General features: G+C 39.9%; 1 protein-coding gene across 2 annotated transcripts in view; it reads right to left on the bottom strand.

Moving 5' to 3' along the window:
• cntn4 (contactin 4) overlaps window positions 1–19474 on the bottom strand; it is a 191602-nt gene that overhangs the window by 159026 nt on the left and 13102 nt on the right. For both annotated transcript variants that reach the window (XM_040002982.1, XM_040002981.1), the window contains exon 2: window positions 14335–14471. In XM_040002982.1, the coding sequence (XP_039858916.1) occupies window positions 14335–14389 (55 nt within the window). In that variant the 5' untranslated portion in view covers window positions 14390–14471. The remainder of the gene's footprint in view (window positions 1–14334; window positions 14472–19474) is intronic.

A 19474-nucleotide genomic window follows, 5' to 3' on the forward strand; every position in this document is an offset into this window, starting at 1 on the left:
AAGTTTTGAACGGTTTGGCGTCTTCACATCTCTCTGAGCTTTTGCACCTCTATGTTCCATCGTGTGCTCACCACACTCACAATACTGGCCTTCTAAAAGTTTCTAAAGACAGCAGAAAAGCTATTGGGGAGTATGCTTTTTCTTTTCATGCCCCATCTTTGTGGAACAACCTCCCTCAAGATATTAGGCAGGCATGCTCTGTGGAGCTCAGGTAAAGACCCACTTGTTCACCCAATCCTGTGTGTCTTAATTCTAAGCCTAAAGTTTTTACTGTTTTTTATTGTTGTTCCCTTTTGTTTCAGCAGTTTTTAAACTGTTTTGCTTTTAATTTTTAAAAAAAAATCTTTTTTATCTTCAAATTGCTGTTCAGCACTTTTTGAAAGCACTTTATAAACAGAGTTATTGTTATTATTGTTATTTTTTCTCAAACTTAATAAAACCAAATCTGTAAGATTTTAAATCTTCTTAGCAACATGCTTGTTACTATTTGATTTGCTATTCGAAGTGTTTTTATAAACTGTCTCTTATGTCTTTCTTTTCTTTCGGTGGACTGGATGTATGGAAGACTGCCTAGTATTTATTTTGTTGTGATTCCAGCTACAATATTCTCCATGGGCGCTGTAAAACAAAGCTCGCGAAGCACTGAATATCACAGATAGAAGATGTATATCAGTAGATACTCTTTCACTTCAGTGGAAGTAAGACGATTGAACTGATTCAATCTGCACACACAACCACAAAAACACATTCACACCAACCTCAGCAGCTACTCTCGAGCAAAGCAGCAGCTTAATGGCTAACAGCACGGACAAATTTGATCATACTGGGCTGTTCCCTAGAGAGAGTGTGAGTATGGGTATACATCACAGAGTACTTAGCAATCAATCCTCAGGTGGAAAAAAATAAAAGATATATAGGCCCCTACCATTATATCATCCTCTTCATTGTGGATTCAGATAAATATAACATTCAAATAAACATTTACCAAAGTATAACACAGAGGATGCTTTGTTAGATTATCACTGTTATTCACATCAGCAGTTAGCTTGAGGCAGTTATCTTTACATATGAAATATTAACGAGGCTGACTCTGTGAATCATTTATTGTAACTAATGTAGATATGATCTGCCCAGCTCATCTATTTGTTCACACCTTTGTATAATTATGTCTGATTCTTAACATTTAATGCCTGAACAGCTGAACAACTACTAATTTTTTCTCGAGTGTAACAAAATATTATAAACTGAATAAAATGTACACATTTCTGTGGGTACATGCTTTATTATATGTTGGATATCCATGTATTATCCATGCAGCATGGAAATGAGTAAATAAGCTGGAAGTATATGTGATCTTTACATTTCTGGCGTCTGCTAGACAAAAAACAAGCGGGCACAGGTTTGCCAGAAGAGGAAAGTATATCACAGGTTATAATGTGGTTTGATTGCGTACAATAGATTATGATCCTGGATGAGGTTTGTTGATCAACCTTCACTATAACAATACACACACAAAAACAGTCTTATTTTAACTTCTAATTAAATAAACACAGAAGGGAGAATTTTTTGGGGGGTAAGCCAATTTTCAAGGTGAGAAACAGAGGTCATCGAAAGAGCACTAACGCTAGCTTAGCACTAATACTAGGCTAGATGGACAGCTTGGACCACTTCACAGGGTGAAGGACAAACGAGCGCAGTGCAAAATTACACAAACTAGAAAACTATTATATTATACTTGACATAACATGACAATAGACATGAATGATGACAAAATAGTTATTCTTCTTACCTCAGTATGATGTAATTTCCCGATCAACCCAATAATAAAACACAAGGAATAATTTTAATGAAAAACTTGTAAATGTAAAACCTTAATAGAAGACACCAGAGAAGAGCAAACTTCAGACCTGTTTCCACTTAGCTGACAAATTTAGTTTATGATTTCCAAACTCTGTGGGCTGGAAGACAGATGATACGTCTGCTCCTCCCTTGGATGACCTTTTTATTCTAGAAGTAAAGGTAGCAATGCAAGTATGATTAGCAGCCCATTGTGATCGCTGCATGAGAAAATTGTCTTCAAGATGCTAGATAAGATTTCCTCACGTACTGTTTTTGGTGCTTATATTGAAATTGATATAACAGTAACAAACAGTAGTGAAAACACCCTAAAATCAATGAAAAAGTTGGGTCAGGAAGTGAAGCACATTATATAGAAAGCAAGAGTTTTGAAGCTTAAATTAGAACGATCATCCACCCAAATGTCCTCAGGCAGCTTTCTCCAAAGGTCGTGATGCCAAAAGTTATAAATTGAGGTGACACATTCTTGTCTTACAGGCTTCCTACATTTTGTGAAACCCACAGGCCGAACAAAGACATCTGATAGAGGAAGAAAACAGTAGCTCACTATACTGTTGATTACAAGAGGGTGACAAAAGCATTGTTTGCCATACACATTAATGTGCAGACAGTACAGTGGTGAATAATAGATGAAATAAAGAATATAAAAAACAAATGTGTCACTTGTGGTTACGACTGCATTCTGTCTGCCGTCTGCTGCGGGGATTTTTTTTTCAGGCCAGTGTCTAAGAGCATACCTCATCAAAATGTTCAGTGTTTAAGCCAAAATTAGGCAAAGCAGAAAACGAAACTTTATCACTTTATCATTTCAAGTAGGAGAAAATCTACTGCAGTGGCTAAAAAGGGTCAGCTGAAGTACAAGGATACACCGGGGAGCTGTATCAAGGCCAACACATGAGTCCTGTGCTGCTGATTAGAGATGCCAGGCATGCTTTTAGCTGAAAAGAAAAAGCCATGACAGTGAATTAGCGGGCCAACTACCCGAAAGAATTCACAACAGGTTGTCCTTTAGATAGCCCGACGTGTTGGAAACAGCAATGTCTTGTCAGCTTCTGAGGTCATTCCTCATTTCAGTTGAAAATATTTTCCCTATTATGTAATGTAGATCGTGCTCCTCAGATACAAAGGAAGCAAAAATTACAGGCATCACACATAAAGTGTTTTGGTTTTTAATCAGTTGCATGATTTGCATTTTCACTCTAACCTGATGGTCATTTACTAATAGAAATAAACAGCTTTCATTGAGTGGACTGGATTTTATTTCACCCTGTGTGCAGTCTTAGTACAGTAGTCTGTGACTCAAAGCCACCATTGGAGTCATCAGGCACTAAAGGAGTCCTGCAGCAGATGGCAAAGACCCCATAGGCTACTGAAGTCAACATCATGGATTCAGTCTGGGATTACATGAAGAGACAGAAGCCACTTAGACGGCACAAATCCACAAACAAACTGAGGCAAATTCTCCAAGACATTTTCACAATTGCACTACACTGTAACATATAGGGTGGTTAATTACTATGAGAATATAGGAGTCTGTAAGTTGATACTGGTGTACTTGGATTTCTAGTAAATATGCACAGACTAAACATTGTGATTCACACAGTAATTGTGATCATTAAATAGGATTGTTTACTCCTTCAAATTAAAACAACATTCTTTTTCTTTTTAAGGAAATTTACCTCAAAACGGACAAAACCTTTACTGTGCTCAGCTGCTGCTGTCATCTGGCTCCTTTTCAGATCTTTATATATATATATGAATGAATAAATTTATACTGCCTTTCATGAGTGACTATTTAAAAAATACTGTAATTACTTGTAATGTTTTACATTTTAAAATAATTTTAAACAATAAAGAAATTGAAGAGATGCAATCGGCCTGCAAAAAAAGATAAATTAATAAAAAATTAAAATATGAAATGAAGAAATCCTTCACTTCTTTGGATGTGTGCGATGCAATTGCACAGTTGATGCTGTGCATTTGGTTCAGTGCATCTACTGTACATGTCTTTGTCACAAGTAAATCCAATTAATCCATGAAGATGGTCAGCAGAACTGGATGTGTGACAGGCTGCGTGGGTTGCTTCCTTCAGCTCACTTCTGTCTTGCCTTGTTTTGCTTTGACACCATGAATCTAAAGTCTGCAAGCCTCACTGCTGACAACAGTGCTGTGTTTCTTTTATGGTTAACACTGACCGACTGAATAAGATGTGGGTGACGTGCACCGTCTATGAATAGTTGAGACCAAACAAAAGTCTTATAATTGCAGACTGTACATAAAAGATGGACTTGTTCACTATGACATCAAGCACTGGCAACTTAAGTCATATTATAGACGACTGCCTCAAACTGAATATTTTGGCTGCAGACATCACCAGTGAGGGTGGATCTTACTGAGATCCACTGCGAGCTCACAGGAAACACAGTAAAGCGCATCCTGCTTTATGTCCCTCTGAACACTAATGTGGGCCATGGTTTACAAATATTATTTGAAAGTAGTGACTGAATTGGGACCTTAAACTAATCAGGAAAATGTTTACTGAGCTCATGCTCCTTCAGTGATGCAATTTTACTTTGTCTCAGTCGCTGACTGTCACAAGTTATTATTGCAGAGTACATTTAGAAGATGCCAGAACTCTTTGAGTTCGTGAGGTCAAATACTGCTGGTTTGTCAAAGTCGCTGCCACGTTAGAAATACACACAAGGTCTCCATTGGCAATCCTCAACCATCATATGATGGCAATACTGAACCGGGTCTCACAACTTTTTACAACAGGAAATAAAAGCGTACATTTGAACCCAATCTGAGTGAGACTTCCAGCGACAAAGCTAATAAGCATAGAGTCACCTTACATTTCTAAGGTTTTACATGTAAAACCATAACAAAAGTCATCTGTTCCTTTCCAGGTTTTAAAATGTAAATGGAAGCTAAGATGAACAGTAATACAGGACATATGACACTGCATCATTAGTTAATAAAGAAGCACTAAAGACAAAATGCAGAAGCAGCGTGTAAAACAGCAAGCACACCGTTGCTGCTTCCGTTGGAATTACGAGTACAAGGAGCAGCCTGGTGCTGCTAATCAAACACACTTGATTAACTGATCATCAGCAAGTGTGAGCACCTCTATAAAAGATGGTCAATCATGCTGTTCCGGCAATGAGCGATTATCTTAAAGAAGTTTCTGTTGTTACCTATTAGTCTGGGGAGAGTTTTGGGGTCATTTCCAAGCAACAAGTCCATCAGACTACAGTGAGAACACACAAGACGGAGTCGTACAGAAAACAGTTACAGGTGTTTTAAAAAGTTGTTGAACCATGGAGTACATGCATTGCATTAGTTGGCTTAGTTTCTGTTAAATGAATGACACCTTGTAATATGTCATTTGTTGTTCATCAAAGGCATTATGAATTCTGAATTTTAAACATTTTAGTACCTGCTAGGAAACAGGTGATTTTTTTTATTGTGATAGGCACAACCTTAGCATTATAATAGGATATGTTTTGTTTTTCACATTACTTTATTTTCCAAACTGTTGAACTGCTCTATTAAGGTGAGGTTATGGAAACTCGGAAACTTTGAGTACTCAAAGTCGAAAACGTCTTGTTATGGTTTGGTACGCCGGAGCATCAGCCGGAGCTTCCCGGTGCTATTTCTGTGTCAATTTGCTTTCACTTTTTTGTTGTAGGAAAACATTTCTTGCTTTTCATGCATTAGGCCCATATTTGCATTTTACAACATTGTGCCCATTTAAAAAGAAAAAAAAGAAGAAGAAAGGTATCTGGAAACAAGCCTCTTTCACTCACAAAGCAAAAATAGGCTTGTGTCCAAAATGCGTAAGGGTGTGCATGTATTGGTATGTGTGTCGCTCTGTGTAAAATACTGAGCCTGCTTGGAAAGACAGTGCCTTTAATCTGCTCTGCAGCGACTCTCAGGGTGAAGAAATCAAGTGTTTCTGAAACAGGACCCCAAAATCACACATGCACAAAAAAAGCAACTTGATGAAAAATGTGCAAGAGTGCATGTGCAGAAGTAAAGGGCGCTTGCTGCTATCATCATGGTAGAATAAGCTCAGGCAACGAGTAGAGAATTAAGATTCTGGATGCACGGCGCAGCAGGACTACGGTGGGGAGAAATCAGACGCTAACAGGGACGAACAGAGAAAAACAAGCTGAACAGCCAACAACGTGTACATACACCAAACACACCCTCCTATCGTAACAGCCCTCACAATCCCTGTTCCATTTACACAAACTCCACATTATCACAGTGGATTTAATAAGTTGGCCAACAACAGAAAAACAAAGCTGCATTCGGTTATTGGCTTCTTGGAGTTTAAAGATAAAATACTTCAGGTTTTATAACATCCAGTTCTTTGCCAAACCCACTTCTTCAATCACTCTAAAGCAAACAAAGAGAGCGTTGCAATCACATTTAAAATCCCCCATTTCATGCTTTTATTTGCAAAGGCCATGCCATTTTAATATTAACCAAATTTCTGAATAATAAGTCCCACTATCAGATACACACACACACTTTTTCAGTCCCGTTAGTTGTAAATTTGTACAATCAGCTAGGTCACAAATATTAAATTTCACTTGGAAAAAAAAAATTTCCCCAACCAACTGTGGACGACAGCTTTTAGCAAACATTAATCAAACAGGAATAAACAGTGCATTTAGTGGGGACTATTTTCATCCACGGATTAGCCACAGTTGGCTCTCTGGTGAACATTTACTACACTGTATGTTTCTCAGAATAAATAAACAAAAACACAGCGCCCAAGTTTATAATTTAAAAAAACAAAAAGCCACCCAGTGCAACAGTTTGCTTTACCAGTGTGTTAATAAGATGCAGTGTATCAGGCGTTTGCAGCACAGACTTGCTAATAGAATAATACCACTACTATGTTTAGATTATTCATACAGCCTTACATGACAGGACATAAACATGTTTCAGTAAAATAACAGGAACAAAGATGTTTAACAACATAAACACCTGCTTTTGAGTCTGAAGATAAGCCCAATAATAGTCACCTATTCAAGACAAAGCTCTTTACCATGCATCGAGGGCTTTGTCCCAGGTCCAGCACCCTGATGCTGTATGCTAATTGGAAGGAAAGAGGCTGAGGACTAGTGAGTGTCAGAACTACAATCCAGGATGAAACAACAAAGATCCATGAGTGCAGCAGGGAGATGGCCACATCTGACCATGCGCTGCAGATTTGTTGAATGCCCTTTCATGAATGCGAATCTCCACCAAACCCTAACAGTTTGAGATCTGTTGGACTGAGATCTGGTGATGGAGGCCATTTGAGTGCAGTGAAGTCACCGTCTTGTTCAAGAAACCAGTCTAAGATTATTTAAATATTGTGACATGGTTTCATCCTGTTTAAATCAGTCGTTAGAAGATGGATGCACTGGTCAGAAAGGGCATAGCCATGGTCAGCTACAATATGCAGATAGGCTGCAGCGTTTAAACGATGCTCAGTTGGAATTGAGGTTTCAAGAAAATGAGCCTGTGCAAACTTAGCCTCAATTTCCAGTTCTTAGCTGACAGGACGGGCACACAGTGTGGTCATCTGCTGCTGTAGCACATCTGCTTCAAGGTTCAATGTGTTTTGTGTTCAGATCTTCTTCTGCATACCTTTGTAATGCGTAGTTGCCTTGCTATCAGCTTCAAACATTCTAGCCATTCTGCCTGTCACAAGACCGAAAGGTCGGTACAAGCACTGGACTCAAAGCGTGATAAGGACAAAGGCAACAAATCATAGAACGTGAAGTGGTGAGGCCTAGTTAATGTGGTGGATGTTGATTGAGAGGGCCAGTGATGCAGAATGGAACGTGGCAGTTAAGCAGTCACACCGAGGAGAGAGGACAACTGAGTTAGGGAGGTAGTGGAGAGGAACTCTGTAGATGTTGAGTATGCTGTATAACTTTTCTAACTTGCAGCTGGAGAGAGTAAGCAGTGTGGAAGGGGTGACGTGAATCAGCAGTGAGCTGAATGTGGATTGGCTGAGATCCAAAGGTTCCTGATGTTGTGCGGTGGCAGGTGAGGCACAGAGTGATTTCCAAGATGGGGGTAAGGTATCCGGAATCCAAGAGAGAAGCTTAAGCTTGAGGTTTAAGTCAAGGTGAGTCCAGGAAGTGAGTTGATGATGAACTGGTGCTGAAGGCTGAGGCTTAAATCACTCTGGCTTGAATGCCTGGAATCAGCTCCAGGTATGTGGAACTGCGGAGGATAAGCAGGCCCTGCCCAGGGGCGGATACCAGGTAGACTCAGGAGCCTGATGGGAAATTCCAGCCGCACACCCGGACCATGACGCTGCCGTGAGTTTTGATATCAACAAAATATTGATGACAAGATTTACCTTAATGAGCAGCTGAACATGTATACCTAAAAAAATGTCCAGCAAGTATATACATCCCATAGTTAAGGCGGAAGACGGGACCGACAGTCAGAAATTTCAAAGTGAAAAATAAGTAAATCACTTTGATTTATGGCAGAATCAAAGAGAAGTGAATCCTCTTGATATTCTCTTTGATAAATAAACACAAATCCAATACTAATGTCTAATGTGTGCTCAACATCTGAGACCATCTGAAAATCCAGCATTGTGAGAAAGACTTTGCAGAAAATGAGGACTGCGCATTAAGGCATATTTCAAAATTTTCTGCATTAGCAGCTGAGCGCAAACTCCTGCAGTAACATAACTTTACTGCACGACTGTGTTTGGTGGCATTACTAACTCACAAAAACAGATTTGCATAATGCCTTCTGTCCGCTGAGAATTTTTATCAGTCATAGAAAATATTATTAGGAGAAGAATTTGCTCCAGTGTGGTGAATCTACACCTTCTCCAGTCCATGTTATGTGTTCAGCCTCATTCACCAGGAATGTGTTCTTTTGTTATTACATTTCAGGAAAGTCTGCTTTACCCTTCCTGATCTGCATTTTTCTCACTGCTGTGCTGCTTTTCCTAAATACCTACAACAGAAGTGGAGAGCAAAATGCGACAATGACCAATGGTGATAATGGGACAAATGTGATAGAAAACACTGAAGCATTATGCACGAATAAAAACAACACCCAGTCTGCTGTCTGCTATTGCATCGTAAAGGCAGGTGACTAATTTTAAAACGTAATTGGATTTTTAGTTTCGACTGGCACATAGCGTGTCTTATTATCAAGCTTTTTATCCATTTGTGCATGAAAAGCAAATCTACTTGTAACTCCCCGGGCTGAGGAGTGTACCTAAAGCTGCAATAAACATCTTTATAATTTCTTTCCTCAAGTCTCCACGAGGTTCTCTCTATTCACAAATCCACTCTGCAGCACATGAAAGCCAGCGTCTTTAGGTCGGCATATTGTGCATCATTCTTATCCTCCATGAGTTTTGTTCCAAAATGATAACCAGGAGAGTTGCTGTGTCCAAGCTTTGGCTTCTAAAAAAATGCTTTCTGAGGCTTTTCAGCAGAGCTGGAAACATATTAACTGCTCAGGGGTCTTCCTTGGCGTATCCCTGAAAGATTGATTAAAGCAAATGTCTCAGTTTTTGAGAATTTTGGAAAGAAGATAAACCAGTTTTAGTCACTGGGTGCTTCTTTCACAGCTATTCTCTGAGGGGGTTTTGTCCTTACACGCCACAGCCCACTCTACAGTTTTAAAGCTAGGACCACATTAACACTGCTTCTCCCATGGCGCAAAGCTTCAACTGAGATCTTGCAGAATGCAGTTGGACTGGTAGCTATATAGCACTTTTGTAGTCCTACTGACCACTTGAAGCACTGTAGGCTATAAGCTGCATCTGATCCTAGCACGCTTTATTCTCTACACCTGAAGCACTTAGTTTACCTCCCATTCATGGCCAATTTAGAGCCGTCAGTTAACCTAACATGAATGTGTGTGTTTGAGTTTGAAACTACCTGCCGGGGCATTTCTCTGTGGAGTTTGCATGTTCTGCCTCATGTTCTGCTGCGAGGCAACAGTGCTAACCACTGAGACAATATGCAAACAAAATTATCTGAATACAGGACAAATAATCAGATGTAGAAGAGTGCAATGTTTTTTTTCTGTTTCAAAAAGCTAGAAAATTGAGCTGATGTAACACCCCTACAGTTTTCATGCAGACCTAGAATTACTGCTCAGTGTCTCAGAGAAATACATTTAAATGTTGAATAGCTCTATAACACACAGTTTACATCAATAACTCCTGTTTGATGTGAAGTAAGTTGAATTTCACATCTACTGGCATTAGTTAATGTGCTAAAAACAGGCTTGAGTTCATAGGTCGGCTGTGTGGCGTCAACTTGTTGGAACATGCTGGGAAAGCCTTTAATATCAGCTAATTCAGTTAATCATTGTGCAACTGCAGTGATGGAAGGTGAAGTCCCACTAGCTTCATTGAGTTAGCGACACTAATTATAAGTCTGCAGATGCAGACAAATTATTGTGAAAAAAAGAAATAGAAAAAAAGACAATGGCAGAGTTGTTCATATGGAAGATTAGTCCATTAGTAGCTCCAAGATTAGCAGCAGAATATCATTTTGTGGGCGTGCTAACTTTTGTGACACACTTTAGCTTTGACACAAAGAAAGGAAAAATGATGCAGTGATGAGTGGAATTTGGTCTAGTATGACTATGTGCTGGTACTTATGTCAACGAACACAAGATTATTCTGTCAGTCTAGTATCTTTGTCCATAGGTAGACAGAGCTACAGCTTATCTTACCGGTATGTTTCTGCTATATGCTATATGAGACTATAACTGTTAGGACAGTATGGTTAACAGGACCTGTGGAACACATGTGGGACTTTATGATGGGATTCATGGGGGAAATTTGATTCTTGTAAGTGCATAACAAAATAACGTTATGTGGGCGCCTTTGAGGTATGAGCTCCTCGAGGATTCTGCTGCACACTTGTCAGTAATCACCAGCTGTCTGCAGCGAGATCATGCGGGGTTGTTAGACCTACAATAAGATGAGCAGTGACACGTGTTAGCCCTGCAAGGGCAAATGCAATGTAGCTCAAGGTTCCTTTGCACAAATCTGATAATCACATGTGTAAGGTAAGGAGTTCACAACAGGCTTAATGTGTGTTGAGTAATGAGAAGGCGAGTTTCACAGAGCACAGACCTCATCACTGGGGCCTTTTCTTCATCTTTATTCCTGTAATACCTGTTGATTAAACACTCTGAGTGATTCCTCTGGTGCTCTCTGGTGACCCCTGCTATTTGTAAAGGAGACAAATTAAAGTCCTCCATCAAAATGTGATCAATGCCAGAGAGCCTTTGGGTGAAATGGGCACCACGGTGTAATGAAGCTATAACTCAACTTTAGTGCATTCTAAATGAGTGATGGACATCTGAGAGTACCGAGGAAGGATTTCCTCATAGCCTCTTTTACATGTCAACATGAGAAATTAACCTAATTTCAATATTCTTTCGCAGCACTTCTTTTACAAAATAATTACTAGTGCTACAACATTTCAAGGATTTTTTATATATATATGTGTTGCGTGATTAATTCACTTGTTCACTGAATTCGTGATTGAGTGCTGAATTACTGTAAAATGTTAGATCAATTTCATGCTCTCAGATTAATCCGGGTAACTCTGTAATACTTGACAAAGCAAATTAGATCATAAGAAGCTAACTGAAACAGATCTCACACTTGACTTTTATTTTTTACTACTGGAAAACGAACAATTATGCGTTTGGGAAAAGCAATATCCTGCTCGCATCTCATTTCATAATGAAATAAAATAGAAATGTGTTAGTAAATGTTTCTTTTACTACAGCAGATATCATAGAACAGATGCTCCACAACTAGTGGTCAAAACCTTGTTGTGTTATTGTGTGTTTGTAGTGTTCCAAACAGAAACACCAGTTTGTCCATCGGTGTTTCTGTCCACTGGTGGACAAACTGGTGGACAAACTATGCAACATCAACACTCGTACTGTACCACGGTTGAAGGGTGTTTCTTCCACCTCTTCCACCGGTGACCAGCATCGCGGAGCATGACGTCCGAGCGGCACTGAGGAGAGTGAACACAAGGAAAGCGGCGGGGCCAGACGGCATCACCGGCCGTCTGCTGCGCTGCTGTGCTGACCAGCTAGCAGGTGTGTTCACTTACATCTTCAACGAGTCCCTGGCGAAGTCTGTGGTCCCCACATGCTTCAAAAGATCCACCATCATCCCTGTGCCCAAGAACAGCAAACCCTCATCCCTGAACGACTACCGGCCAGTTGCACTGACCTCAGTAGTAATGAAGGTGTTTGAGAGGCTGCTGAAGAACATCATCTCCTCCTCCATCCCAGACACCACAGATCCGCTGCAGTTCGCCTACAGATCCAACAGATCCACAGAGAATGCCATCGCCCACGTCCTACACACCACTCTCAGCCACGTGGACAAGAAACAGGGTAACTATGTGCGAATGCTGTTTGTTGATTACAGTTCAGCGTTTAACACAATAGTGCCCTGCAGACTGTTCACAAAGCTGAGGGAACTGGGACTTAACAGCCGTCTGTGTGAGTGGGTGTTGGACTTCATCACTGGCAGAACTCAGGTGGTGAGGGTGGGCAGGTGCTTCTCCAACAGCATCACCATCAACACAGGAGCACCTCAGGGATGTGTCCTCTCGCCACTGCTCTACTCCCTCTACACTTCAGACTGTGTGGCCACCCACGGCTCCAACACCATTGTGAAGTTTGCTGACGACACAGTGGTGTTGGGTGCCATCTCCAACAACGATGAGGCGGCCTACATGGATGAAGTGAAGAATCTGGCATCGTGGTGCCAGGACAACCACCTCCAGCTGAACGTCAGCAAGACCAAGGAGCTGGTGGTGGACTTCAGAAGGGGTCAGCACAGAGACTACAAGCCCATTATCATCAATGGAGCTCCAGTGGAGAGGGTGCAGTCCTTCAAGTATCTTGGTGTCCACATCTCCTCAGACCTGACATGGGCTGCCCACATTCAGGTCCAGACCAAAAAGGCTAGGCAGCGCCTGTATCACCTACGACAACTGAGGAAGTTCAGGGTCTCTCCAAAGATCCTCAGGATTTTCTATACAGGCGCTGTGGAGAGCATCCTCACACAGAACATGACATCGTGGTTTGGGAACAGCTGTGTGAAGGACCAAAAAGCTCTCCAGAGAGTGATCCGTACAGCAGAACGCTGCTGCAGGATTGCTCTCCCCCCGCTTCAGGACACCTACACCAGGAGATGCCGGACTAGCAGCGCAGATACTGAAGGACCCGTCCCATCCTGGCAACAAACTGTTCCAACTTCTGCAATCTGGTAGAAGGTTCCGCATCTTCCGGGCAAGGACAGAGAGACTCAAGAGGAGCTTCTATCCCCAAGCCATCCGTGCCCTAAACACACACACCCGCCCTCTCACATCATCTATAATTGACTGAGACAGGACTCTTCCAGACACTAAACCAAGGCACAATGTACATTTCAAATTCCTTTAATTTTAAATATGTTTATATTGTCTCCTGTAAAATAGTCAGATGTCTATTCATATTAATGTACAGAATTCACCTGCTTGCTGCTACTACTGCACATTCACCCAGTGTATATACTATATGTATATATATATATATATATATATATATATATATATATATATATAAAATGTTCTTCCTCTACCCCCCCCCCCCCCCCCAATTTTTGCACATGTCGAGGAGCGTGTCAGGCTACATTTCACTGTGTGTTATACTTGTATAACTATGCATGTGACAAATAAAGAACCTTGAACCTTGAACCTTGTTAGTTTTTTTAAAATTCGAATTTATCAGCTAAATGTTCTTTATGTTTGTTTATCTGTCTGTTTTTTTGCATATAGTTATATTAATTATGCAATTTAGCGACAATATTCAATAATTAAATTCTGAGGTCTGATATAATCGAACAGATTTAGAAAGCCTTATGCTGACATCAGATATTCCTCACTGCATGGCTTCTTTATTTGTTTGCCTTGACATGTTTTTTATATTGGCTGTTTCGAGGTGGGGGTTTAGCAAAACTTTAGATTTGTGGCAGTTTTACACTTTTGATAATTTCACCCTTCTTTGTGATCTGTGAAGCTAAGTTAAACTGAACATTTTCATTTCCACTTTAATGCGGTACACTCCACTCATTCAAATTCAGCGTGATATTGCTAACCTTTTGTGAGTACCAGATACAATACTGAGAAAAGGCTGAAACGCAATATTGCCAGTGATTGGAGGTCTTTAGCGGACCAGGGCTTACCTTGAAAATAATGTCCTCGTTGAATGGATTCTACAGACATATTATTTTAGATCTGTGAGAGAAATTATGTTTGCTTATGGCTAATCTACTTGAAGCTATTCCTTTCTAAACTACAGCTTTCATACTGGCGCTTGCCCCAAATACATATGAATAAGACTCAGACTTCACAAAGGCAGCTTTGGCATGCATCAAAAGTTCTTAATAAGATACTTTACCTGCAAGGCACCCCATAAGTGACTGCAGCAGCAGCAGTTTCCATAGCAACATCATCTTCAATTTTGTAGGGTCAAAGTAGTCTCACATCCAATCACAAATGTATGGAATCCGATTTGCACCTTTCTGGTTTTCCAATCTGTAGAAGAAGGCATAGGTGAGATTAGTTGAAAGTAAAGTTTTCGTTAGCAAGTAGCCTTTCCCCACTCAGCATACTCATTTCACAAGTTTTGGAAATACATGCAGGAACGTACAACTGAAAGAACATATTACACACTAATTATGAGCTACGTTATAGTTTATCAAGTAAACCCAAATCTTTCACTGTGTGTTTAAAGTTCACAGTAAACTCCTGGTTCAAATTTCATGGAAGTTGAGCAGCAGAAAAAAACAAAGCATCTAGTTTTCAGTTCAGGGTGTGTGTGCGCGCGCTTGTGTATGTATTTCCGTATCTCCAGCATGCCATCTACTTCCAAGTCAGTTTAAAAGCAAAGCCACCGCTAAAACTTTTCATAGTATTGTTCTTCTTTGAAGCCGCACAGCTTTCGTGCTCAAAAACCCCAGTGCCGAGCCGAAAGACAGAAAATGCTGAAACGCTGGAAAACGCTGAAGAATTTCACAGTTGTGTGCTTTTTCCTCAACAGAGACAATATCTCTCCGGAGTGAGAATTAAAACTGGACCGTTTGGAGAGTGTCAGCAAGACAGCACTCGGCAATTCAAACCACAGTAAAGTGGTGGTGGTGATGGTGAAGGAGTGGTGGTGGTGGTCGAGATTTATGAATGAAAACACTGTCACTACTTATGCTAGCTTAAGTCACTAAAGACTTTTGCTGCACAAATCACTTTGTTTCTCTAAGTTACACCCAATCTGAAACTATTCTGAGCTGTTTTGATAACTGTGCAGCAGTCTCTCACTGAATACACTTTAAAAATCTTCTAGCATGTGAATGTATTGTAAAGATTGCTGTTTACAGCCTCTATATTCAAAGAGTTTCATTGTGCAGAAAACATTTGTATGCATACACATGCGTATCATTGTTACTTATAATAAAAGACACTGATGGGCACTAACACTTAGTACAATTACTACAAAAGGCAGATGTTTTTAAACTAACACTGTTTTCTGTGACTGTGCTGTTAGGTAGCCATAGTAACAATGATGGGAGCAAAGGGGAACGCAACAAATCTGAAAAGTGAGGTCTACGTGGATAGATGGCTGTTCCTTTCAAAATCCTGAAGAGTATTTTTCTTGATGTAAGCTCATTACTATGGCTATGACAAGCGATGTCACATTTACTTACATCATGAAGTTGTATATTTAGTAAGGAATAAGCTATATCTGCTTTCTCATCTCCACTTATCTTTGTGTGATTTGTAATGCTTAATTTTATTTATCACCTTTGTTTTCCCATCATGTAACATTTACATGCCTCAAAATTTCCTGTTACCTTCTTGCCTGCACACATCCTCTAAACCAATCAGCACCTATTGTAGCACCTGCTTTTTAAAAAAAATCATTCTTTTCTGTTAATTTTCTGGCTTCCAGGCTGTCTGTCATGCTCCCCCCCACCACCCTCTCCTCCACCTAATCCAGGGTGTCTCAGCCAAGATCTCCATCAACCATCTGCTTACTCTGACAGACTCCAGGGGGTCCAGTTACTATCTCTATGATGCTGCTTCTGATTAGGGTCCAAAAGAACTTAAATGTAAGTTAAAATAAATAACTTGATTTATTTTAAATGAATTCACTTCATGGAACGGAGGTAAAATAAATTTTACTCTGTATTATTGCCTCGTTGGGTTTTGTGATGCCCATCCTTCATCCTTACAATAACGTTTAAGGATCTTAAAAAACATTGTAATTGGTGTGATTCACAGTGAAATCTGTACTTAAAAAATAAAATTCATCTAAATATGTTGGTTATGAAGGTAGTAACAATATAACTTCCCGTGGGGACCAAGTCAATAAATGCTGTATGAATTTGGGCTCGTCAAAAGGAAATTAATAATAAAAAAAAACCCCAAAAGGACAGGATTCATTAGGTAAAGTGGCTTTAAACAGTACTGTTCACCAAAGCAATGTATATTGATTGTGTTGGAGAATTTGTTGTTAGTCTTTGTTCACACTAATTTCCTGGCTTCTGCACCCTCAACCTGCCAATATGCATTAACACCCTTTGAAGCTGCAAGCAATGTCTATCCTGCACCTGTGTGCTCATAGCATGCAGACACATCTTGTTGCACTAGTGAACATGAAACACAAATGTATTGCTGTTTTTATTTTTTCAATTAAAAAATACAGGTTCTTCAAAACACTGATTTTCAGGCCCGCCGGCTTTACAAACTACAATTCTCTGTTTCTGGGCTGCGCATTAAAATGCTTTTTAAACTTTGCAGCCAAAATGATAGGCATTTGGTTTAAAGGGGTTGTTGAATAAAGCACAATGTAAATAGGGCACAGCGAAGGGAGACAGATTTATCCTGTTTGCTTGCAACTCCGAGGAAAGAATACAGAATAAGTTTTGCAAGAAATGTCAGAGGCTGCCTGTGGAAAAGCTCTACTTTTGTAAGAATTAAAGCAACACAGCCGGTTAAGAAGTGAAATCTACCTTTTGCAGAGCTCCTCCAGGAAAAAAAAAAGCCATTAATCTTTTGTCTCCTGGGTAAAATATATTTAGAACTGAGGCATGTTTGACACAAACCTCTCCAAAATTACAACTATTTGTGTAATTTTGCCATTACAAAGGAGCACAGAAGAACTCTGTTTTGCCACCCCTGCTGTGATTCAATATAGACAGCACAAAGTTTTAAAACATAGTCAGAAAAAGTGAGACAAAACCACTAAAAAAACCAAAACAGGCACAGGAAACTGTTTGAGTAGGCCACGCTCTCATTAATCTCAGATTTTCTACCTTCCAGCTCTGTCTCCTGTCTCCACCTACAGAAAAGAGGTCTTTTATCTCCATACATCATATAGAGGGTTGTCAGGATGTGTCTTGGGTACATCAGTGGTATAAGGCTGTGCCTCATCCTAGAGAAATTTTTTTTGCATATTAATATGCTCTCTTATAAAACCACCAAGCCATGTGTCTATTAAGCTAATGCATTTATTTGTGGTGATGCTTTCCTCAAAAAGTTTTACACCAGCGTTAATTTGCAAGCGCAAAACATTTAGCATGACGACATATAAAAGTGCAGTTCGGCAACACAACTAAACAAACAGCAGCTTTCACTGGTGAACGCCGTGGGAACACTACAACAATCAACCAAACAGTAAAGGGTGTGTGTTAAGGTCACTTTAAAGAACAACAGACAACTGCAGCGTTGTGTTCCTGCATCATAAACAGCTATAACGGATGAAGAACCACAGCTGCAGGAGAGACAGTGTACAAATGTAGGGCTGTGCAAAAGAGTCACATGCTGGGTCATCTCTGTGGTTTAGAAGCCCTTCGGTTACGATCAGCTGTTTTTTCCCAAGTCTAAAAATTGTTTGGATCTAAAAAGTACATTTACTAACATTTGCTTATTGTGAAGGTAAAAAAATAGCTTCAGTGAAAATATATTTTCTGTTGAAAATTTGTTGGTCATTAAATGTTGTTTGTGGCACACAGTCTCTTTTTTTTCAGTTAAGCATTCAGGCACGTGGTAATGTTCTGATATGAATTACAGAACGATGGATGAAAACTGAAAAAAGGCCATTGTTGTTATTTCTAGTGGTAAATGGGACCAGTTGTTGTGTTCCAGTGTGATTAAATCCAGACACAGTGATGTAGAAGTGTGTCCTGTAGGTTTATCATCACAGTGAGAATCCAGTTTTGCTTGCAACTTGTTATAACCTGATACCTGCCCTGGACCCTCTCAGTGTTATATAACGTGTTAGGAGTTAGCTGAGTAGATAAAGGCTTTGGAACTGTATTACCGGTTTATTTAATACAATATTTCCTCCATTGTCCCATTAATACTTGGTAGTTTGGTCTGAGACTGTGCCTTAGGCAGCAGACAACGACAATTTAGACATATCAGACCAATCACTCAAAAGGAGACTCAAAGAATGTAAAATATATGGAAAAAGACAAATCCAGGACACACACTGCATCCTGTACATACTGAATGACAGAATGAACATGTCAGATTTCTAAATGTAGAAATCAGAAGGTCTTTTAAGCATGCACAAGTGATTAAAAGAAAAAGAAAAAAGGCCGCAACTCAATGGATAAACCAGTATTTCATCTATGTAGTAGAAAAGCAACATTTACATTGGATGTTTAGGCATTTTAATATCAACCTGTCACAAAAACACATACCATTATGTTTGACAGGTATAAACAGTACTTTGTGCAACAAAGTGATTTCCAAGGAGCTACCAGCCACAACCTTGTAATAGCTCGGCATGTTGTCCAGTGTGTCCTTTAAAAGTTTGAGGAAACTAGATAAGTAGCTGCCCTAAAAATCATCTACAGTAGAAGACATAAAATAATGATGACATATATGGTCCTTCAGTCGATCTACTATTCACTAAAGCCTGATTGGAAAGGTGGCTGTCAAGAAGCCATTAAGTAAGAGAAACATGAAGAAAAAAGCTGAAGTACACCAGATTACACAGCAGGTTTTATGGACCAAATTCTCATCAATATGTTTGCAAGGATCAGGAGAGAGCTACAACAGTGAGCATTTCAACATTGCAAGTGACCAATCACATTGTTGTGACGTTATTTTGGCCGCCAAGCCATTCGTGCATTTATGAAATTCCAATGTTGCAAGGACAATATCAATTCTGCTTACCGTTTATTAAAGGGTTAGAGTTAGGGTTAGGGTCAGGGTCCGTGATTGGCGGACAGAGGCGGTTTCTCGCAGCTTAAGTACAGTTTTTTGTTTTACGGCAGTTTTTTCTGAAGTTGCAAAAGTATGACGTTCTGATTGGTCACTTGCAATGTTGATCCTGGAACAACATTTAGTATGATGATCTGGGAACAACACCAAAACATGGTGGAGATTCAGCCATGGTTAAGGACTCGGTCAGTGGTGCTGGGAATCTCGACAAAATTGACGAACATGTCACAAACACAGAAAAGTACCGTCAGGCTTTGACTGAAAAACACAAATAGAGCTACAGACTGGAATTCTCTGAAGCCTGATCGCAA

Source organism: Simochromis diagramma, unplaced genomic scaffold (genome assembly GCF_900408965.1).
Source record: "Simochromis diagramma unplaced genomic scaffold, fSimDia1.1 OVJJ01000646.1, whole genome shotgun sequence".
In the NCBI taxonomy this organism is placed as follows: Eukaryota; Metazoa; Chordata; class Actinopteri; order Cichliformes; family Cichlidae; genus Simochromis; species Simochromis diagramma.